Source organism: Eretmochelys imbricata, chromosome 3 (genome assembly GCF_965152235.1).
Source record: "Eretmochelys imbricata isolate rEreImb1 chromosome 3, rEreImb1.hap1, whole genome shotgun sequence".
Classification (NCBI taxonomy): domain Eukaryota; kingdom Metazoa; phylum Chordata; order Testudines; family Cheloniidae; genus Eretmochelys; species Eretmochelys imbricata.
The window spans coordinates 42571567-42596958 of NC_135574.1; the positions used below are offsets into that span (position 1 = coordinate 42571567).

The following is a 25392-nucleotide window of genomic DNA, read 5'->3' on the forward strand; positions in this document are numbered from 1 at the left end:
TCATAGAAGGCGATTAGATTAGTCAGGCATGACCTTCTCTTGGTGAATCCATGCTCACTGTTCCTGATCACTTTCCTCTCATGTAAGTGCTTCAGGATTGATTCTTTGAGGACCTGCTCCATGATTTTTCCAGGGACTGAAGTGAGGCTGACTGGCCCGTAGTTCCCAGGATCCTCCTTCTTCCCTTTCTTAAAGATTGGCACTACATTAGCCTTTTTCCAGTCATCCGGGACTTCCCCCGTTCGCCACGAGTTTTCAAAGATAATGGCCAATGGCTCTGCAATCACAGCCGCCAGTTCCTTTAGCACTCTCGGATGCAACTCGTCTGGCCCCATGGACTTGTGCACGTCCAGCTTTTCTAAATAGTCCCCAACCACCTCTTTCTCCACAGAGGGCTGGCCATCTATTCCCCATGTTGTGATGCCCAGCGCAGCAGTCTGGGAGCTGACCTTGTTAGTGAAGACAGAGGCAAAAAAAGCATTGAGTACATTAGCTTTTTCCACATCCTCTGTCACTAGGTTGCCTCCCTCATTCATTAAGGGGCCCACACTTTCCTTGGCTTTCTTCTTGTTGCCAACATACTTGAAGAAACCCTTCTTGTTACTCTTAACATCTCTCGCTAGCTGCAGCTCCAGGTGCAATTTGGCCCTCCTGATTTCATTCCTACATGCCCGAGCAATATTTTTATACTCTTCCCTGGTCATATGTCCAACCTTCCACTTCTTGTAAGCTTCTTTTTTATGTTTAAGATCCGCTAGGATTTCACCGTTAAGCCAAGCTGGTGCCTGCCATATTTACTATTCTTTCGACACATCGGGATGGTTTGTCCCTGTAACTTCAACAGGGATTCCTTGAAATACAGCCAGCTCTCCTGGACTCCTTTCCTCTTCATGTTAGTCCCCCAGGGGATCCTACCCATCCGTTCCCTGAGGGAGTCGAAGTCTGCTTTCCTGAAGTCCAGGGTCCGTATCCTGCTGCTTACCTTTCTTCCCTGTGTCAGGATCCTGAACTCAACCAACTCATGGTCACTGCCTCCCAGATTCCCATCCACTTTTGCTTCCCCTACTAATTCTTCCTGGTTTGTGAGCAGCAGGTCAAGAAAAGCTCCCCCCCCCGCAGTTGGCTCCTCTAGCACTAGTTAGACAAACACCTGTCTAGTCTAGTTAGACAAACACCTCTAGTCTAGTTAGACAAACACCTGTCAGGAATAACATAAGAACGGCCATTACTGGATCAGACCAAAGGTCCATCCAGCCCAGTATCCTGTCTACCGACAGTGGCCAATGCCAGGTGCCCCAGAGGGAGTGAACCTAACAGGTAATTATCTAGTGATCTCTCTCCTGCCATCCATCTCCACCCTCTGAGAAACAGAGGCTACGGACACCATGGTCTAGATAATACTTAGTCCTGCCATGAGTTCAGGGAACTGGACTAGATGACCTCTCAAGGTGCCTTCCATTCTAGGATTCTAGGATTCAAAACCTGGTTTTTTTACCTTAAGTAAACTCTCTACAGCAAAATAGAAAGCAAATAAGGGTTATTAAAAAAAAAAAATGAGAGCCATATTTGCTACTTTACATTTCAACTGTTTTCATTGTTTTTCCTTCTTTTTTGTATCTTTAATTTTTAAAAGTTTAATAAAAATAATGGAGGTTGTTGCCATGGGACAAGGCAGGCCAATGTCTATGTACTTAAAACCGTGAAACATGTTTAACTATTTTGTATTGCATTAAGGGTCACATTAATTTATTATTTAATTTAATTTAACTCTCTGGGCCCATTTATTCCATCAGAATTTATACCACACACCAAATGATGTTGTGACCCTAAGAGCCCATTGGCATAGGTAGACTCTCATCAGACCCAACCAACTTACTACACCAAACACTCTTGTCATGGTATTTATCCAAATATATTGTATAAGGAATCATATGAAAGCTAATGACATGCTGGTTATTAATATCATTGCAAAATGCATGGTTTAACATTTTATGTGAAGTTATGAATTCTCTCTCTGTGATATTACTATAACTTGTTTAAGACCAAACAGGCTAGCCCAGGTAAAGGTCTGTCCTAGAAAAAGGAATGTGGGTTTACCTCAATTTACATATTAGCAGTAAACAATGCCACCAAGCTAAACCAATGGTTGTTATCTTGATCCTAAATTCAAGATACAGATAATTAACATGGCTCCTTCACCCCAAAGTGGTATAGGAGGCCTTCCTGACTTGTAAAAAAAGATAATCCTTTGGGGATATAAGGAACAGAAAAAGACTCCATCTGTATACTTCACTTGAGGAAGTAACTGAACCAAGTGATTTGATGTCTGTGTTGAATCCTGACTAGCAAAAGCTGGAAAGGAGACTGAGGGTGAGAGAAACCATCTTGAAAAAAGATTGTATCTTGTTAGATCAAATTTTAGTCTTTTAGATGAGTGTTTTCACTTTATTTGCTTGTAACCATTTCTACTTTTATCCCTTTTACTTGGGTATAACTTAATCCATGTTCTTTTGTTAATAAACTTGTTTTGCTTTCATTATAAATCATCAGTGCTGTGCAAGTTCAGTAAAGTGTGTGATTTTAGAAAGCTGGCCGGTTGGAGTATTTTACTGTCTCTATATGGGTAGCCAACTTAACACTTTCTCTGTGAGGGTTCAGTGTGAATGACTGGTCCCTGCAGTAGGACACGTTTGGGACGAATCTGGGGCTGGAAGCATACTGAGGTCAGCCTGCGAGGAATAATCAGGTTGGGGAAAGCCAGGGTGGGATTTGTGGGCTGCTGGGGTCAGAGCTCTGGACCAAAGCCACACAGCCACAAGACACCCAGGGTTACAAGGCAGATGGAAATCAACCCCCTTACTGGCCTGGGTGAACCCAAAAACATCACAGCTGTGAAGAAAAAAAATCTTTAATTGCCTATGCACCAGTGCAAGGGAAACAGAAAAGAGAAATTGGAAGTGTTCCTTTCTGAGCATAAATTCAGCTTAGTTAGTATTACTGGAACTTAGTGAGAAGACTCATATGACTGGAATGCTAAAATCAATGGTTATGGACTATTTAGGAAGGACTGAGTAGGTAAAAGGGGGTGGGGAAGAGACACACTGTCAAAAACTGCATTATCTGTTTCCGAATAACTGACAACTTGGAATCAAATGATCATGAACATGGAGGAGAGCATAGCTGTGATACATACAGGGATACACCCCTCCTCTGTTCCTAAAGAATGGATTAATGTTGTAACAGACAAAGCACAACACGTAGTACTAGTTGGTGTCTGCCCCAGACCAGCAAATCACACAAGTCAACAGAATGACAGGCTACTTAGGCACCTATCTCTAATGGGAGGGGGGAAGAAAGGTGCATTATCAAGGGAGACTTCAATCTAAGAAACAATCACTAGAGGGTCTCATGCTATCAGATTTTTACTGACATTCCTAAATTTCCAAAACAATTGGCATTATGAAATCAATGTTTTGAGATTTCCATAATTTTGGTCTTCAGGCTTTTTTCCGCCAAAACTATTTCCCAAATTCAGCCTGAATTCACAAATAGTTTTGGTGATCTATGCATTTTTTGGCAAATTTACTATTTACTGATTTTTCCCACCCAGCTCTAGCTATAAATTAACGCTGTTGCCTGAACAGTCTTCTTTAGGAACAGAAGGGGGGTGACCTAGACCCTAGATCAATTCACATTGGATGTTAATTTAATAAGTAGCATTTATGTTGAAATATATAATACAAATATGAGATCAGTTAGACAGCTTTTCAAACATGTCTCTCTATCAATTATATATATATATATAATTGTCTGAATATTTATATAAATATGAATATGAATATTTATATAAAATAATATGAATATTTGTGAGGTTAAGTGAAAAGACAGCAAATTTAAGTCCTGATATCCAGAAACAAAATGACTAAGACCCAAAAGATCCAAAGACTGTGAAACACATTAAACTGGATTGTGTGTGCAGTCAGTAGTAAAGGGAAAATATGTTAAATGTCAAGTCTAAGCAATCAGAAAGACTGGGATTTGCTTTGTGCCTGCTCTTCACAGCTCAGCTACTTCTTTGCAGTACGATAGAGAACACATCAATGTCAGCACTGATAACCCTCTCAGTGACCTTCTCCCATTTACTGCCTGATAAACACTGTCGTGGCCCCAGGTGTGGCATGAGACAAACATGCCACACATCTATAATTATATACATGCTTACAATTACCTCAAAATACCCAGACATCAATGTCATGAATGGCAGAAAGAAAACCGTCGCCAACATATTCAACTATGTGAGTCCCCATTAGTGTCCATTTCAAAAAGCTGTCAACTAACAAGACAAGTCTTCCTGACAGTTTGGCCAAAAGACAGTAATGCCTTTTTGGTGCCAAAAACAACAGAACAAAACCTGAACTGCTCACAATTCTTAAGAGCAAAATATGTTTTTTTCTGTTTTTGGTGGAGAACATTAATGTGGAGTAAATAGCTGTTTTTTCTATTTTTGTGCATGTGTGTATTTTAATATATATATTTTTAAGCTGTATTTTTGTCATACTAGAAGATGAAGGTCTAATCTGGGGGAAAATACAAACAAAAAGCCATCTGCCTAAGTAGACCCTTATTGCCATGGGGAGTCTGTCTCTGATTAAAATTAGTAGGATTCTGTGTGGCTATAACATTCAGCCTGCGTGGATCCCTTTGCAGGATCAGGGCCTGTTTAATTACAGGTGGCAATTTTGTGCTTCCCAACTGTTTTAGTAGGGAAGTGACCTGAAGGAATAAAACATATTACATTAAAGACCTCAACCTGGACATGATCAATGTACCCAATAAAAAAATGGCACATTCTTTAGAAGAAAAGAGTCCCTTGTTCTTAGCAAGGGTGACTGATTTACTTTTGCAGAATTTATCTGAGATCTTTGTGAATTAAGGATTACTACAGATATTCACCTGTCTCTACTCCTCTTTTCAATGCAGAAGTTATTTCAGTTATGGACAACTTTTGGCACTTGAAAACCTATTGTACACAAGGTTCAGAATAGCCTAAGATAATTAAAATTCAGCTTAAGTTCTCAGTTATCAAGCATTTCATGTGATCTTGGCTTTGCTGTAACACATAGGCTCAGAAAATCCAGAATAACATGCCTTCACTGCAGTCTCAACATTTCAGGGTAAATAGGGTAAAATATGTTTTAAAGTTGGTATTGTACAAAATGTACATTTTATGAGACATAGTTTCAAACTACAAGTATCATATTTTAATACAGTCACATATACTTTATTTACAGACATATGTGGCCCAAATATATTTGTCTTTTCTCAATATTTATTTACTACTTACTAACCCAAAACGTCAACTGACTTCAATGATTAGCTCAAAGGGAGTATTACATGAGTAAAAACTGATTAATGATTTCAGGAATTAACTCTGTTGCATATTTGTTTGTGTATTTAAGAAAATATTTATATTATTATTGTATTTACAAGTGATATCTGAGGAAGCAAAATTATAAAACGAAAAACTTGAATTTTTAATGCTCACAAATGTAATTAAAATAAAGAGATCAACGATTAAATCATGCTATTTTGTTTATATGTTGTGTTTGTTAATTATGAATCAGGATAATCCATCCAAATTGCAATCATTTTTATTCTTTCATTGTTCTAATACACATTAGAAATATTACACAAAAAATGGTTGATTGGGGTTTCTGGCTGTTGTAAGAAGTAATTATGCTATTTATTTTACCAGAGTTTGGGGAAAACAAACATGCATATGAAATAACAGTTTAAATGTATGATATCTGTCTTTTTGGATTAACTTTTGTACATTTTTACTGCCTCATACTAGCTTTCTGAAGCAAGGTTCACACCTACAGTACTTTTGAAATAAAAAGAAACAATGCCACACAGTGGATTTCTTCAATATTTACAGTTGCCTTTTGACCAGAATAAAAATATTCAATGTCCCTGCTTATTTATTTAATTCTATAGAGACTTGCTTTAGTTGAGATATAAAGTTTAATGGAGGCTTTGTAAGAAATATAAATTACCATTTTAACCTTAAAGAACAAATTAATGCTGCAAGGCCTCTTTTATTTTGCTGTGGATTAACTTGTCAGCATGCCATTTGGTGAAAATGCTTTATAAATCCAGTTTAATTTTAAGACATATTTGGTCAGGGATCTATGGCTGAGGCTACCATTTTGGTACAGAAATGTTTAGTAAATTTCAGAGCATAGATTCAGAAAAAAACATACACAATATAAGTCATGTGGGGGGAGGGAGCATGAAGTTGGAAATTGAGCCCATCCCACTCTTATCCCACAATGGCAGGTTCTGTCCGAGGCATTGTGACCTGACACACATAGTCACAGCGCCACTCAGGTTTGGCCCATCTGCCCCTCCATCTCCATCTATGGAGGCATGGATGTGTCACACGTGAGTGTCACTGCAACTGACAAATGCCAGGTCTGCAACTCCTGGAGTGGGGAAGCTGGGCTCAGTGCTGTGGGACAGGAGCTGGTGCTGAAGGGAAGGGGTGCAGATTGGGCTCATCACGGACTTTATTCAGATTCACAATTGCCATGAACATCATGACCTCTATGCCAAAATCATAGCCTTAATTATGGCATATAGCCATTGAGACAAGTCTTTATTTAAGACATACTGATGCATCTGATGAAGTGAGCTGTAGCTCACGAAAGCTCATGCTCAAATAAATTGGTTAGTCTCTAAGGTGCCACAAGGACTCCTTTTCTTTTTGCGAATACAGACTAACACGGCTGTTACTCTGAAACCTGTCTGTATGCTGTATATATCACAAATTCAATGTTAATTCATAAAGCACTTAGGCTAAGTATAATTATTATTTATTTGCATTACAGTAGCACCCAGAGGCTCCAATCAGGCATGTGGCCTCATTGAGCCATTTACTGTACAGAAGTTCAATAAAAGACAATCCCTTAGAAACTCAATAAGGTAAGATGTAACATGTGGAGTAGCACACAATGTAAGGGGTTGGGGAGAGGAAGACTAGGGTAACAATAGTAAGAACACACAATTTTGAGGGCTAGCTACATGCACAGAGGTTTCAGGTTTAAAAAAAGTGAAAATGCACCACTCTTACAAATGTCTAGTTTCTGACACCGTAGAATTTCACACATGATGTAAAATTTTGAAAATGACAGACACACATATTTTACTGACATAACAGTCCTAGTCCAGAGTGCTGGGAAAACTGGAGATATCTTTACTCCATATCTTTCAGCAGGAAAAAAAATCTTAATGAGTAGGGCCCTCGATCCCTTTACTTGCTAGTTATACATTGCTAGGGTGATCTATACTTTCCCTTTTTGACGGGCTAATGAATGAAGTATATAATGAAATCTAGAGCCTTGACTGCTCCCTCTATATGTCCCTGCTTCTTTGGAATTTTCTTGGGAGACAATGTGAGTGCCACCTCCATGTCACTAAGTCCTCGCTCCCTGAGATCCTGTGAAGCTCCTCTGACTGAATGTGATCTGATATCCACATTATTTTAGGACACAACCAGGATGGGGTAGTCCTCATTTGGGCCCTCTGATTTCTGTAAATTTGTGTAGGAGTTAATGCTGGCTGAAGCAGTATTAGCTCAAACTTGGTCCTTCCATAACTACAGCTCCAGAGACGTGGAGGTATTGTGATGTGATGTGGAGAGAAGCGTCTCTGTAGGCTACTCTAGGAATCTGTGCATTTGGGAAGCTGCAAGTCTTCTTTAGGAGTACTCAAAGCCCTTCCCCTGGAGACAAAGTTGTGCCAAACTGCAAGGTCAGCCTTGTTGAGTTCCAGGGTCTCTTCTCGCCTTCCTGAGCATGTCTCCATGAGAGGGCGTGATTTGGTTACTCATAGGGCCACGGATACACACTCCTGGTGGTGTTCCATTTCTAGTATCCAGCATTCCCTGATGCCCTTCCCATTGACGTTTTAAAATATAAAGTTTATTTGTTTGCTTTGTTGGCCCTTTCTTTAAATGTTTCATGCCTAGGAGAAAGGCCTGGCCCTAATATTTATTTGAAAACAGGTAAGTACACAAAAAAAAAAAAAAAAAAGAAATATATTAAAGAAAGTAATAAAAATAAACAATATGAAAATGTAGTTTCAAATGTTTTGAACTTAGAGAATGGAATGGAATGGAATAAAGTTTTATCATTACAGAGATTGATTTTTTTTCCTCTTCCCCAAAATTTTAAACTTATGGCCAAACTAAGGGATCCATTCCCCTCTTGATGCATGTCATAAATATAAGGGGAAGGGTAAACCCCTTTGAAATTCCTCCTGGCCAGGGGAAAGCTCCTCTCACCTGTAAAGGGTTAAGAAGCTAAAGGTAACCTCGCTGGCACCTGACCAAAATGACCAATGAGGAGACAAGATACTTTCAAAAGCTGGGAGGAGGGAGAGAAACAAAGGGTCTGGGTCTGTCTGTATGCTGCTTTTGCCAGGGACAGAACAGGAATGGAGTCTTAGAACTTTTAGTAAGTAATCTAGCTAGGTATGTGTTAGATTATGATTTCTTTAAATGGCTGAGAAAAGAATTGTGCTGAATAGAATAACTATTTCTGTCTGTGTATCTTTTTTGTAACTTAAGGATTTGCCTAGAGGGGTTCTCTATGTTTTTGAATCTAATTACCCTGTAAGATATCTACCATCCTGATTTTACAGGGGGGATTTCTTTATTTCTGTTTACTTCTATTTTCTATTAAAAGTCTTCTTGTAAAAAACGGAATGCTTTTTCATTGTTCTCAGATCCAAGGGTTTGGGTCTGTGGTCACCTATGCAAATTGGTGAGGCTTTTTATCCAACAATTCCCAGGAAAGGGGGGGTGCAAGTGTTGGGAGGATTGTTCATTGTTCTTAAGATCCAAGGGTCTGGGTCTGTAGTCACCTAGGCAAATTGGTGAGGCTTTTTACCAAACCTTGTCCAGGAAGTGGGGTGCAGGGTTTTGGGAAGTATTTTGGGGGGAAAGACGCGTCCAAACAGCTCTTCCCCAGTAACCAGTATTAGTTTGGTGGTGGTAGCGGCCATTCCAAGGACCACGGGTGGAATACTTTGTACCTTGGGGAAGTTTTGACCTAAGCTGGTAAAGATAAGCTTAGGAGGTTTTTCATGCAGGTCCCCACATCTGTACCCTAGAGTTCAGAGTGGGGGAGGAACCTTGACAATGCATATACGTAATTCCCAATAACATTAATGGGAGTTATGTATGTGCATCAGGGGAATAGATGCTTAAGGCTCCATACCATAAGGGATTTACTCAGTCATGAGGTTGAATGTCATGGTTTATTGTCTGAAAAATAAAATTAAAACAATACCCTGCAGATGTCTTTAAAATTCGGTGATGAATCAGGGTAAGTGCGCTGATTTTATTCATACTCAAAAGCAGGACAAAGACAGGACAAAGCAGCAGGTTATAAAAGGACTCTCAGGGCCACACAGGGGAAAGGGATAGACAGCAGAGGCCACAGAAGGTGAGCTGACAAAAGAAGGCTCCACATTTCAGAGCACAAGCCATCCACTGGAACAGAAGAACTTTGCATGGTCCAAAAAACTCTGACCCCAGTCCAAAGAATTCTCTGGAGTGGTGAGGAAACTGAGTCAGGGAAATGCATTTAGGGTTTTTTTTTAATAGATTTGTATATTTCTTGTGCTATTACAGAGCAATGTTGCGTTCAAGTCCTGTTGAAAGTCTGTGTTTGTTATGTGCTACACTTACCATGTAGCCCCTTTAAGAGGCAAACCAGAAGGCTCACCCCTTTAGCTGGAGTTGTGCGATATGGGGGTATCTTTGAAGATACCGCTGGTCCTGGGGTTATCATCAGTGGAACTGGGAGTAGAGGGCCCATGTCCCTTAGAGCCTTGTTATTAGTGGGTCATTAGGGAACACAGAATGTGGGAAGCAACTTACCCACATGAACAGAGCAGAGCACAGGGTTTAATAAAATTCTACTTGTTCAAATTAACATGCATTCAGCTTCACTCTTTGCTAAGGAAACACTAGGGGCCTAAGGCAGGTGGGCTGTGTTTCCATAAAGGGATAACAGATTGAGAGTCAATGCCCAGGAAATGTGCCAAACAGGCCAAGGGAGGAAACAGGCTGTAGCCTACTGAGACCCAGGAAAGCTAAAAGCATAAATGGGGGTTCAGTGTCTGGATCCCCTAACAGCAATCTGGAGAGCTTCCAGCAGTGGGAGCCTGACCAGATCGGTGAAACTGCACAGCTCAAAATCCATGGCTTCTTTTTCCTATCAGAGGAAAACTGGGAAGAAATAACAGAGGAAATGACAATTCAGGAAGAATGGGGCTGAAGATCCCTGTTCAAAATACTGGACTCCTTTATTTCAAAGTGGGTACCACCAAGCTGGAGATGTCAGGAGGGGGAAGGATGTTTGTGAAGGGAAGGTGAGGAGAAGAATCGTACAAACCTCAGGTAGCTGAATGGCCAAAAGCCTGAGCAGTCAGCAGCAAGCACTAGCCCATATGTGCACCCCCTTACTGTTTACAGTACCAGTAAAGTGTGCTTGGGTCTGCTTCCTTCTTGGGTGGCTCCTTCAAATAAGGGCAGAAATGTTCCCCTTATTAAGATGGGAAGATAACCTATGTGTAAGTTTTACTTATTTTATGCTTTTTGTATGGCTGTATAATACATGTTATAATAAAGAATGCTTAAGGTTAGAAAAAAGAACTGTTCTATGTAAAAATGGCAATTTCTTATTGTGCAGACCTGCTTGCTTTCTGTATTCACAGTCACACTTTCTTTCTATACTCCTGCTGGTTCTGCAGAGACAATACAGTCTTAGGAGAAAGAAAATTATTCTTTATGACTGTATGTCAACAGAATAGTTAACTAAGCTTCAGTTGCAAAATCTCTACCTTGAGTTGTACAGAGGTGTACATCTGAAAAAATACCAAAAGTTAAATCCTGACCCCACTACAGTCAATGGGAGTTATGCCATTGTGATTTCAATGGAGCCAGGATTTCAGCCTCTCATTACTGCTATAATACACGTCAGATGCATCAGTTATTGGTGACTATCTATGAGCCAAACTGAGCACAGCTTGACTTTCAGATCACAGAGTTTTGTAGCACTGGCAAATAGGGGGACAAACAAAAACATACAATTCCCCACCACCACCAAAACATTTTTGACTTGTAACTGAGCACAACTGAGCTGGAGTCACTGGCAGACTATAAAACTGAACCTCACAATGCCGTTTTCACAGTCTTTTTTGAAAGTAAATTTGCATTTTATAAGCTTTTAGGCTACATTATACTTAAAAGTGTACAGCCTGTGTATATTGTATCTTGGAGGCACACAACCCCAAAAGGTGACATTCATTAAGGTGTTGATCTTTGTGTCTCCTAAGCAAAGAAGTGAAGGAGACCTGCATAGCTTATATCACTTAGTAATACCCTAGACTCATTCACTCTGATTCTTCTCTCATTTACACTGGGGTATCTCCACTGAATTCAATGGAATGACTTGTTATTTACAATGGCGGATAGAATTAGTTCTATTTGAGAGATGGTCTCTCTGTAAACACAACCTCCCATGACAGCTATCCCAATAGTACAATGAAACTGCCAAATGCAGAGGAGCCTATACAAAAACTAAGACAAGGACAGAAGCAAAGAAATCACTACTAACACTGCCACATTCAGGGGTAAATGAAAAAAAGAATCAACCTCCTTGCCCAAGCTTTCCCTCAATATTACCCTCACTCACACTTCATATTAAAACAAAAACAAAATAATCCTCATGCTGTTTCTTGCCAGTGCATTCTTAACACTATGTGGTTAAAAAACTGTGGGTGATACATTTCTCACTGATTTTTGAGGATGAATTAACTTATTCCTAGGTAACCGAAGGGGAGCTGATGTCCTTGCTAATAGTTGGTGCCCCCAGTGACAAGTGTCCACTGTGGACTGCCATATTTGCATTTACCTATGGAGAAATCGGAAGGCATTGGGCCTGAGCCTTGATGTTTATAGTATGGGAGCAATTTCTCACATGGAAATGGGGTACCCAAAGTCTGGACCCTTAGACATTGCATAAGGAATAGGTTAAGGGGGTATCTGAGCAGCATGGGCCTAATCCTATTATTATGCTTATGTAGGGTGTCAAGTTTCCTTCCCCACTCTGAACTCTACGGTACAGATGTGGGGACCTGCATGAAAGACCCCCAAAGCTTATTCTTACCAGCTTAGGTTAAAAACTTCCCCAAGGTACAAACTTTGCCTTGTCCTTGAACCGTATGCTGCCACCACCAAGCATTTTAAACAAAGAACAGGGAAAGAGCCCACTTGGAGATGTCTTCCCCCAAAATATCCCCCCAAGCCCTATGCCCCCTTTCCTGGAGAAGGCTTGATAAGAATCCTCACCAGTTTGTACAGGTGAACACAGACCCAAACCCTTGGATCTTAAGAACAATGAAAAATCAATCAGGTTCTTAAAAGAAGAGTTTTAATTAAAGAAAAGGTAAAAGAATCACCTCCGTAAAATCAGGATGGTAAATACCTTACAGGGTAATCAGACTCAAAACAGAGAATCCCTCTAGGCAAAACCTTAAGTTACAAAAAGTCACAAAAACAGGAATATACATTCCATCCAGCACAGCTTATTTTACCAGCCATTAAACAAAAGGAAATCTAACGCATTTCTACCCAGATTACTTACTTACTTAACAAGAGTTGTAAGGCTGCATTCCTGATCTGTTCCCAGCAAAAGCATCACACAGACAGACAGACCCTTTGTTCCCCCCTGTCCAGATTTGAAACTATCTTGTCCCCTCATTGGTCATTTTGGGTCAGGTGCCAGAGAGGTTACCGTACCTTCCCTTTATATTTATGAGGTTGCCTCCCCTTAGGTATTTGGTTGTGCTCCTTGTTGTCAATGTAGGAACCAGCCTGGCTCAATATCAGCAGAGTATTTGTTCAGGTAGCTACCTAAGTTCTTTGGTTACAAGTTAATAAAGTTGTAGTCTTTGCTTTACCATATTTGCATGTCTGAATCTCTCACTTCCCATGTTTGGGTTAATTTAACACTAACTACATAATAATATACAATAGTGTTGAGAAGAGCTTCTTATTCTGCCAGACCTCTGCTTTCTGAGAACATTTTGAACCTCTGGTTTACAGCTTCTGTAGTATATATCATTGAAGCAGCAGATAACTCTTCATAGATCTAGAATTTAAATGCACTGGGAAGACTTTTTGGACTCAATGGAAATTTAGATTATTTAATGCACGGATTATTGACACAATAAACTGTAATGGCTACTTCTCAGCTCTTGCATTCTATCATGCACCATATACAAGCTAGCCCAAAGCCAACATAATTAAAACCATCATAAAGTTTTTATTGAGGGGAAAAAATAACATTAACAGATGTCTTTAAAAGTGTAGGCAGTGTTTGTTTATAAGTGTCCATAGGAGTGTCTGAAAATGCTAACTTATTTTTGCACTTTTATATTTTAAATGTTACAGAATTGATTTTTTTTTCCACATTTTAAGTAACCCAGGAAACAATAAATAATAATAATAATAAATCTCCCCAAATGCTTTACAGCTGACCTCTAAGATCAGAAAAGGCTTCAAAGGTACAGATATATGGAAATAACTAAAATAATATTCTCTTTAGCAGGAACCACATTGCTAGCATAATATATGCAAACAAGATCCAATCAAAGTAAAAAATAGATACTAAGAACATAACACAACATTCACAATAGCTGATAGACTTCTCAGAGGTCAATCAAAGTTACATAACATACTTACTCAAGCAATATCACTAAAACATAACATTTATAATACCTAAAAGTTTGCTGGGCACCTCACAGAACAAAGACACAGTCACTGTCTGAAAAAGCTTGTAATCTAAGTTTAAGATAATTGATGGTGACAAACAGTAGGGAAACCATTATAGAAAAACCCTAAAGATTTTTGGCCTTGATCCCGCAAAGCAATTAAGCACACGAATAATTCCATTAATGTCACAGGAATTACTCAAGTGCTTAAAGCTATGCACATGATATGTGCTTTGTTGAAAGGGGGGCATAGTAGTGAACATTATTCTAAATCCAACAGAATTTAACAGAGAATAGCATCCATTCCCAAAACATTTTTGGATCATCCTATAGTGTTGGCCTAGAGGATCAGGAATAGGAGCACATTCCACTCTTGTGAGAAATGTAAAAAGGAAACATCAAGCCTATTGGTTAAGGGAGGGGTGGGGTGTGATTTAATGAGACAAGATTAAATGAGTATAGAAAGACAAATTTATGTAGGATCTTGAGGTGAGTACAAAAAGTTAAAATTTGATGAGATACAGAAAGGAAGCCAATGGAAAGATTTGAAAAGGAATTGTATGTCATAGTCACATCATGCATCTAGGAAGACAAAATAATCACTGTGGACTAAAGTTAAGAAAGCAAGTCTTATCCAAGACAGGAAGAAATACTAATCCAACCATGCTGCCAAAAGCAAAGCATCATGAAGAGGACCCATCCCAAGATACTATGGTAGCTAATTTATTCCTTCATTAAGGATGGGGGAGAAGAATGCAGGCTAATCAACTGACATAAAGGAGCAAATTCTGTTGTATAACTTTCACCAGAAAAATCAGTAATAGGACAAAGTCCTCTTTTATCCACAATCAGGATGATCTCAAAATGAAACCCTAAGTAAGATAGCACAATACACTAATATAATCATCATAAAAATACAACTGTTTCTTGTCCCATCTGGAAACAACAACAAATAGCATAGTTAGAAATGACATATTCAGTTCTGACACCATCTTTGGGCTATGTAAAGATTGAAAAAGACTCAGTAGTAGTGATTATTGTTTTTGTATTTCTCCAACAACTAATATAATGCCCTGTAAAAAAGCTTATTATCTTACCATCTATTTCACTGTGTAATGTAAGCCCCTTTTATCATTTCACTTTTTTTGTAATGATACTGAACCAGATGCCAATAACAAGGAATGAAAAATTTCTACATGTGTAAAGAAAATAAAAGTCAAAATATTTTAATAACATCTTCCTTTTGTATCAGTCAACAGTGTTAAAAGTAAGCCAGAAGGCTCAGAATAACCTTAAGCATAACAGATAAGAGCATTCATCAGCTATAATTCAGCTATGTATATTAGCAATTATATTGACTTCTGGCATAAAATAAAACACATATCTTAACATCTACAGATGTTTTCAAAATATATCAAAGTAGCAGATTTTCAAAACACATCCTACTATAAATGGACGTTTTGATATCATTTTGCACCATCATTAGAGTAGTCATTTTCAAATAAATTGCAACAAACTTGCATACAAATGGTAGTAGTAAGTAGGGGAATTGAACCAGAGTGTGAGGCTGCCCTATGGTTTGTGTCTGGTTCAGAATATTTATCATCAGCTGGAAATCTGGCCTCTAAAATTTTGTGCATAAGTTTATGTTCTAGATAATCGTTTATCTCAATTTTAAAGGCTATTTATTAAAGCTTATCCATGTATTTGCTTGTTTGCAACTGCTTATTAAAGAAGATGAATATCAACATTAAGGTTTTTAGTGCATAAATGCATGTACCATAAGACTGAATTTCATAGAAAATTCTTATTTTTCTTTTGCAAGACAATGGAGTACCAGTATAACCAAACACTAAAGATGATTTGCAAATTTGATCTTTGTTAACCCGTTTATCAGACTATTACCTCATCCCCACATTCATTTTTTTAAATAGTCTTCTTTGCAATGCTTACCTCCAGTTAAAAGAAATAATAAACAAACATAATGCATTGACTTTACCACCATTTTATAGAAATTATTTTAAGTTTTAAAGAGGAAAAAGATACAAAATTAATGCATATATGACCTGAACAAAGAGTGTGTGCAGTTGTCCATTGGAATTTTATAAAATATCAAACCTGTTTAAAAAGGTACATAACTAAATAGCCCACAAAGTATATAAGATGGAAACACAGCTATCTCAAGAGGTAGATGTGCTGTGTTTGACAATGTCCATTCTGGCTTCTATTGCCCATATCACCAATGCATCTTAAATGAGAACTATAATAGTGTTTGTAGCCATCAGTGCACAACAATATTTATCATAACTGCAGCTATTTCACTCCAATGAATTAGCAGGATTTTCAGGATGGGGGCCATGAAGAAAAATATGCACATATGAATGGGGGAAAAGCATTTAGGGTTATCCATCTGCTTTTCCATAATCTTGTTAAGTATAAATGTAGTGCTTAAAAAAAATGTAAAATGTGATCTGAGTTTCCAGAACTATTAATCTGAAACACCATATGACTATACTGATAGACAACATGCTGAAAGTTTTCTTGTAGATTTTTTATGTATTTCTACTTTATGAAAAATTGTTTTGTGAAGGCTGAACTTCTACTGGTTTTAAACTTGCTTGTTTTTTAAAGATATAATTCAATAGGTATCAGTTTACATCTGCAGCATCCAAGATAAAATTTGGTAATTAGATTAAAAAAAAAAAAAGAATGAGTCAAGCAACAGACAGTCTTACTTTTGTACTCCAGGTGAAAACCAGCTGCTGCCACACTAATATCCGAGTGAAAGTGCAGGTAAAGTTGATTGGAGGTGCTGTTCAACAATGCTGGCACCGTAGTACCTGCAACAAACAAGACATCTTGTTCATCTGTGGTATGTAGTACGTTGCAATATGGTAACTTTTTAAAAGAAATTCCTACTGTTTTACAGAAACATAAACACTAGCCTATTCTCTCCTCATTATGTGTCGTATCATACCCTGGATTTTTAAAAAGCTCCAGGTAAAGTCTGATGACATGATAGGACAGTAGGGAGTTATGCAAGTGCAGCCAGAGCTAAATCCCACTATATTTACTCACATGCATAATCCCATTGACTTCAAACGCATTATCCACATAAGTAAAGTAAAGGATTTAGCTCTGAAATGAAGCTCCAATGTCATCAGTTCTTTCTTGTCTGTACATAAGTTCAGAATGGAAGCTGAGAGTCTGGGGGGAAGAAGACACCCATCCCATCATTCTGAGGCACTAATTTTCTCTGTTTCTGTTCTCTTTAACTCCCACTTCACACAGTAATGCTGCTGCACACTTCTACCCCCAAAAGAGATAGAATGTTATCACAATGGCCTGTGAACATCAATGGTGATTGTACAAAATGATTATTTTCTCTTTTTATGAGATCAGAAAGAGATATTTTTGCTTTACCTTTGAATTTTCATTCTAAGATCCTCCATGTCAGACAGTGTTCATAGTGTGGCGTTCCCTGTCTCCATGGCAACCGGGGGTAGACCTGATCTTTGCTCAGAAAGAACTTTCCAGAATAGGGTGACCAGATGTCCCGATTTTATAGGGACAGCCCCAATATCTGGGGCTTTTTTTATAAAGGCTCCTATTACCCCCCAACCTCTGTCCCGATTTTTCACACTTGCTGTCCACTCACCCTATTCCAGAAGGATAGCTTCCAAAGCTGAAAAAACCCTAACCATATAAATGATTTGAAGTGCTATGTAACTCAAACCATTTGCAGCAGAGCCTGGACATAAGATTTAGGGATTTTCTGTTGGAACACCCTCTTCCCTTTAAAATTACTTAACAAATTAACAATAGCCAGAAAATGCTCTGGACATAATGCAATCCTCCGAGGAAGGGCCATACTGTCTTTCATAGAGGGTCTAGAATGAAAATTCACAGGTAAAATAGAATTTTCCCTCTCTCGGTCTTCTCCATGTTAGACCATTTTCATAGTAGGATGCAGAAAGTAGAAAGTCACCCTGAGAGTGGGCCAGACTATTCAATTTACTCATGAGGGATTGAAAAGGAACTTGTGGGTTACTGGGGCACCTTGTGCCATAACACCTTTTACCAAATGCTGGATCAGCAGGGCTGATGATGTCCATTCTATTCTCTTTGAAGAAGTATAGACAGAAGACTCTATAGTAGTCTTATAGACCTATTCATAATACTTGTGGGATCGCTCCACCCATAAAAACAGCTGGAGTGCATGTTAATGAGAAAAGCTGTATATGAGGCTTTGAATGTGTCTGCTATATATACACTTTTATTCCGCTGTAGGATCTGTTCATATGTAACTCATGCATATCTACTTCCTTAGAATATTTGCATTCAACCAGAAATATAGTACTATCACTTCCTATTATATGCGGGAAATTGTGGTGAGTTTGGGGATGGAGGGCTGGTTAGTTCATAGAACGATCATATTTGATAAAACACGTAACTGAGGTTTCACTGAGATCATGCCAAGCTCCAAACCACTCTTGGACAAGAACGTGGTGACAAGGAAAGATACTTTCAATGCAAAGAAGAGAATTACTAACTGAAGCTGAAAGGTGGTTTTATTAGGACTTGTAGTACACAAATAAAGATCATTACAGGAATCTGCATATTGCCAGAAGACTGATAATATTGGTGGTTCTCAGGTATCTGATATGTGATGTTGATGAGTGGTTCTGATGTGTTTGTGTCTTTCCAAAAAGTGTTTGCCTTCAGCCCACAGCCCAAAAAACACTAGAATGGCCTTTGCTTCAACTGTGTCACTTATCACACCAGCATCTAAATTTTTTCCAGTAATACAAAGACACCATTTGTATCGTGAATTTTCTCTGAGATGCCATTCTTAAATTGTAGTTCCTTCCTCTCAGCTGATAAGTTAGGCAAGACTGTGTATTGATTCAGGATAGGTTCCTGTTGCACTGTGTGTGTGTGTGTGTGTGTGTGTTGGGAGTTTGACAGGTGGTTCTAGTTATATGTAAATCAAGTCCAAGAACCGAGACCTGAAGGTCATGAGAAGGTGATTATAATCATTGTGTCCTGTTTCTTCACAATCTTCTTTACCACTTTAACTCTCATTGGCTGAGGGGTGAGAGAGACATAAATGAGTACTTTTGGACCCTTTCTAAGATAAAGGAACCACAGCCTTTGTTTTTCATTGTCTCTTCTTCGTGTAGTATCTCTTTTGGTTTTCCAGTTAGACTTAGATGCACAAAGGTTCATCAATAGTCTATTGACCTGTGATGCACCAAAAAGCTAGGTGATATAGACTACATTCCCTCACTTCTATGAGTGTCTTTCTGAACTAGCTGACCCTTATGCTCTTTCTTGGGGAAGAACTCTGAGGAACAGAGCAAGAGCTTCTGCCTAGTACATGAACAAGACACCCCTCCCAGACACCTGCCCCCTTTGTGGTATAAGGGAGACTCTGGCACACGTGTACCTGGAGCGCGCCAGGTTTCAGCCCCTATTCCGGCTCCTCCTAGATATTTTATTATGGTTTTAGTTGCACTTTTCCCCTCATCTGTTCACATATGCACTCCCTATCTATGGCCCCACAAAGTTACAGGACCTCCTTGTCAGCCTCCTCCTAGCCCTGGCCAAAATGGCCATCTACAAAAGAAGGGAGAGGAGGTTGGCCGATGGGGTTTCTTGTGACTGTGGGGCCTATTTCTGTTCTTCAGTCTGTTCACACATACAGGCAGAGTTCCTTTGGGTGGCGTCCGCTGGCTCCCTGGACGCCTTTGAGGAGCAGTGAGTGTTGTCCGGGGTTCTCTGCTCGGTGTCCCCATCAGGTTCCCTTCGTTTAGCCCTGTGACCTCACTCCCGTTCCCGTTATCTCATTAGTTGTCCCCCACACTTATTTGGAATCCTGGACTTGTGGATCCTCCCATTAGGCTGGGGGGAGGTCCTTTAGTAGTGGGCGGGCAGAAGCCCGCTCACCTCCTGGATACCAATAGGACATGAACAAGACTACTGCTCTAAGCAGTGGTAACGGTAATCTGCCTTTTTAGCAGTTATATACACATAACATTTCTGAAGAATCATCTGCTGGAAACGAAAGAGCAAATTTGATGGTCCACAGCATGAGACCGGTTATACTTGATGTTTCCTTAGTGTGTCACATCCCCTTGACTCCTACAGGAATCAAGATATGTACCCCCTATACGGGGTACACTATCTGTATTGATTACAAACTTCTCTGGACTTGACATGGTAGCAATTAAATAATATAAAGAATGAGTTCACCAAAGAGATGCTAGTACTGGATTTGGACCAAGATCTTTATACACTGATTTGCTCCAATTACTGGCTGAAAACAAAGCAAATTTGATGGCAGGTATTCACATGTGAGAACCAACAGCCAAGAAGCTGAGTCAGATTTTATCTTAGAAATGGGGTGCTAATGTTTGGCAAGTCAGACACTATCTTTCATATTTCCTTTAAAATAAAGATTGTCTTGGGTGATAAACTTAGATGGCAGACTTTTGTTACCGCTGTACGTTGGCCCTTCCACTTATTCACTCAAAGTCATGGTGGTGGGAGAACTGTGTGTGTAAATAAAGCCACGGGTGCTGCATAACAGGAAGCCTCTCTGAGCTTTATTGGGGCAGTCAGCGGGCCCCAGGAAGAGGGGCAGGCAGAGGACCCTGTTACAGGAAGCACTCTTTATTGAAAATACTTCTTCTTGTAGCAGAAGCTAAAGTATCTCATAAGAATGGCCATACTGGGTCAGCTTAATGGTCCATCTAAGCCAGTATACTGCCTCTGACAATAGCCAGTGCCAGATGCTTCAGAGGGAATGAGTAGAACGGGGCAGTTATTGAATGGTTCATTCTCTGTCATCCAGTCCTAGCTTCTGGCAGATGGAGGTTTAGGGACACCTGGGGCAAGAGGTTGTGTCCCTGACCAGCTTGCCTAGTAACCATTAATGGACTCTAAGAACTTATCTAATTCTTTTTTTAACCCACTGATACTTTCGGCTTTCACAACTTTGCATGGCAATCAGTTCCACAGGTTGTGGTGTCTGAAGTATCTCCTTATGTTTGTTTAAGCCTGCTTTCTATAAATTTCATGGGGTGACCCCTAGTTCTTGTGGTATGTGATCAGGTAAATAACACTTCCCTATTGTTTTTCTCTGGCCTATTCAGGATTTTATAGACCTCTATCATATCCCTTGTAGGCATCTTGTTCCTAAAGAGATCAGTCCCCATCTTTTTATTTTCTCCTCGTATGTAAGCTCTTCCATTTTTGTTGCCTTTCTCTGCACCTTTTCCAATTCTATTAAATCTTTTTTGAGAAGGAGCAACCAAAACTGCGTGCAGTATTCAAGGGGTGGACGAACCATGGATTTATATAGCGGCATTATGGTATTTTCTGTCTTATTGTCTATCCCTTTCCTAATGGCTCCTAACATTCTGTTAGATTTTTTGACTGCCACTGTACATTGAGCAGATGTTTTTAGAGAACTATTCACAATGACTCCAAGATCTCTTTCTTCCGTGATAACAGCTAATTTAAATCCCATTATTTTGAACGTTTAGTTAGGATTATGTTTTCCAATGTGCATTACTTTGCACTTATCAACATTGAATTTCATCTGCCATTTTGTCACCCAGTTTAATGAGATCACCTTATAACTCTTTGCAGTCTGCTTTAGATTGCTGGTTGTTTTGCGTATGTGTGTTCCTGTTTGTGCATGCCCACAATGGGCTCTCAGCTGAGCACAGACCTGAACAATAAGATACTTCATCTAAGACTTTCAGAGTTGAGACCGTGTTTTGGTGGGAATATTCCCTCAGCTAGAATGATTATACCATTTACTAAGGAAGCCTCAGCAGGCTTAATCTTAGGGATATTAATGAAGACCTTTTAGTTTGTAGGTACAAGTAGGTCATTTGAGGGAATCTCTACTCTGCCTTAATCCCTCTATCACAAACCAAGAGATGAAAAATTACACAGCTTTTCTTCAATTTCGCAAGGTTTCTTGTTGTTTCATTATTTATTTTCACAAACAGCTGTAAATAGAGCTGGTTGGGAATTTTTCAACAATGTTTTTTTAATTGAAAAATGCTGATTTGTCAAAAATACAACTTCATGAGAATGGGTCAGTTTTGACAAATCTCTCAATTCAATTTTTGTTTTTGAAAAAAAGTAATTAAATTGTCAAGATGCCCTACATTTTCTAAACTAAACATTCTGATCCTCTGGTTTAAAAATTTTGATAATTAGAGTAAAAATAAATAATTTTAAAATGGTCAAAATCTAAAAAAATCCACTTCAATTGACTTCAACTTTTTTTTAAAAAAAGATTTCATTCATGAAATTTTTCAAGATTTCTACTTTTCGTTCCAATTCAGGATGGGATTTCTTTTTAATTTTTTCCAGGAAGGGAAAACAGTTTATTTCCCTAGTCCTACCTGTGAAGTGAAATCCCCATTTGTGCTTAATTCTGACAAGCTTAGTTGAGAGTCTAAGGGATTTTGCTCAAAGTCCCAGCTTGAGAGATTTCTCCTTCTTTTTAGTGGATCTAGGAGACCCTCTCATGCAAGATTTTGCCTTGTTCTGCTTCTTTAAGAGCTGGTGTGAGCAGTACTTTTGCCACCTGTCCATGGGCCATACCCCTATGAGAATGAAGTAGAGCTGTGTGAAGGGGAGCGCACATATCCAGGGAGATTGAAATGACAGTCTGTAGGCATGTATCCTGCAATTCTCCTGAAGGAAAAAGGGAGCTACTTCATAACTTTCAGTGGGATCCCTGGAGTCTGGATGGGGAGAAGTAGTAGGTTCAGCTCCCAGGATAGAGAATCTGAATCAGTTCACCTCATGCTTCCTGCTGCTGTGTCCAGGCTGAGTGGGGACCAAACATGCTGAATGTAGAGTGAGGGAGAACCACTGGAGACAAATGGTTCATTGGTATTAGAGAGGTTGCAGGAGACAGCATCTTTCATGGCACGTGAGGCCTTCCAGATAAAACAGTTTATGGGAAGGGATGATGTTTTGTAGCCTTCTCATTCATCCCAGCTTGGACCTTGCCCACCTGTTGGCTGGGAGCAGGAATTTCTTTCTCTGTGTTGCTATGGGGATTGGGGATCTTGCCTTCCCTCAACATTCAGGAAGCTTTTTTTCCTGCTTGCCCTGCAAGCTGTGTGAATAGAGTCCCATGTGCAGGGGAGAAGCAGGGGCTTTGAAAAATCTTACCTTCAGTTCCATGCAACTGCTTGGGGCTTGTCTCAATGAAGGAAGCTCCATGTGGCCTGCTCAACTGCCTCAGCATAGACCTTGCCTACATGCCAGCTGGGATCTAGCTTCTCTGCAGCCTGCTCAGCATGGACTTCACCCACATCCTTGTTGGGACCTGGGTTCCTGAGGTCTCTACTATTTCTCAGTGGGGAGGTGAGAAGAGAAGCTGTCCTTCCAACCACACACATCATTAAAAATATTTTGCAAATCCTGTGAGACCTCTGCTACAAAAAGAAAGTGGGAGTCTGCCACTCATGCTTCTTGGGGGCAGAAAATTCTGGAGAATCCTTCTGAATTCTAAGGGGCAATCCAAAGCCCAGGCTCAGGGCAAAGGTCTGCCCCCAGTTACTATGGAGACAGGGAAGTCCCCACTATGAAGACTGTCTGACATGGAGAGGACTGAAAAAATTATTAGAAAACAGAGGCTATAGATTAGCTTACAATATTGTCGTAGTGCTACTCTGATTCAATTCAAATTTACCAGCTTGTCTAACTCCAACTAAACCCTTCAGTGTGAAAGGCAAAGCAATTCTTCAGGTATTAATAAAATAGAAAATTACAAGTAAAATTGGAAACATGCAAATCAAATTCTTAGGAATCAAACCAAATGCTAGATTCTGCCTCTTAGACAAAGCTCTCCCATTCATCTCCTGATGTGGAACAGCTCTTCACTGCCTGCTACCCAAGTCTGTGTAAAGCATATAATCTGAACAAGGGCTGTTTAGTGCATATAATTCCACTCTGTCCATTAGGTACATTGGCCCTTCTGCATACAACCTTCGCCAGACTACCCTTTCTCAATTACATTAATTGTGCATATTTGGTGTAGTAGTGTGATGTAGCCTCTCACAATTCAAGCTACTTGGTATCAGAAAAAATAGTTAAATAATTCATTCAGCAAATTTAGTCAACTATTGAGTTAGTTAAATATTGCAAATAAGTAATAATAATAAAATTCACTAAAACAGCAATATTCACTGAATAACATAATCAAAGAATATTATTTATCCAGCTGTAGTCATTAAGCAATAAAACTCCCTCCAATCAGAGAGCATGATTTTCCATTCGAGTAGAGTACTTTTACACTTTGGTTGAGACAATACCATTTCAGTAGAATTGATTAATCTATAACAAATAATGTACTACTATCAAACACAGACACACAAACACACATATTTGTCTGAACTAACAATGACATTTGTTAAACTGGCAAAAGTCATTGCCTGTTTTACAAAAGATCTGCTTTGTCTAATCTCAAAACTTCCTTTTGTTCTGAACTTTCCAACTGACAGTCTATTCTGTTTGCTTGCATTTGATCTCTGTATTAAAACAGCAAACATTTAAAAGCCAATTTAAGAGCCAATCACTTGAAAAAAAACAAGTGTAGTTTAACAGTTCTATGTCCAGTTATAATGATGTAACCATCAAGTAATCTGAAAACACTTCTACTAATTAAAACAAAGAAACTCTCCTTCTTGCTTACATTAATTACAGAGCTTCTTTCACTCACAAAATTAAGTTCTGAGTTATCTATAGGTTTGCATATGATAAAGTTTTCTGTTAAATTCTCAAAATAGATTGTGTATTTTGCTGATTTTTTAAAGATAATAGAGTGCCAGTTTCACTTCTATGTGAGAAGTGAACCAGAAGAGTACCAAAACTCAATTAATATTAACTACAAACATAATATGTGGTTTCTCAATTCTAAATGCCTCAGGGAACCTATAGAGATATCGGGTAGTATAACCTGAGAATTTAGGTTTCAAAAGAACTAGTTTCCCCACTAGGGCATCAGCTTCCAGCACTCACTGGGAGCAGGGAGGTGAGTAGGCTCAACTGCTCTCTCTTTCTTTCTTCCCCAACTCACATTGGGGAACTGTTACGGGGATCCTTATGGCCTGCTCTTCCCCTCCCACATGGGGACTCTTCCATACACACTAGTAATGACAGCAGCAGGTCTCCTTTGGCAGTGTCTTTATGAAAGTCCCTGTTTTCTCCCTCACAGAAGCCTGTAGAAACAAGAACTGTAAGATGTACCTTCACAAAACTTCTTACAGTTTTGTTACCTTGCTACTGTCCTCTGCCTCTAAAACAACATCCCCAGACCAAGGAAATTTGTTCCTGTAGGTTAAGCAAAAACTGCTAATCCATGCATCAGAGGAGAGAAAGCTGAGATGACAAGTGGACCCTGACAGCTCTAGACGTTTTTGACTTCCAGACATAATAGATAGTCCAAGACAAAAGGAATAGAAAACCATATCAGGCCTACTCTCTATTTAGCTGTCCAGCTACAAAATC

The 25392-nt window shown here is 39.2% G+C and overlaps 1 protein-coding gene across 1 annotated transcript in view; it reads right to left on the minus strand.

Annotated features, from left to right (window-relative positions):
- The window catches only part of CSMD1 (CUB and Sushi multiple domains 1), a 1692034-nt gene that overhangs the window by 264681 nt on the left and 1401961 nt on the right, over positions 1–25392 (minus strand). The window contains exon 37 of the mRNA XM_077812120.1: positions 16581–16685. Coding sequence (XP_077668246.1) covers positions 16581–16685 — 105 coding nt within the window. The remainder of the gene's footprint in view (positions 1–16580; positions 16686–25392) is intronic.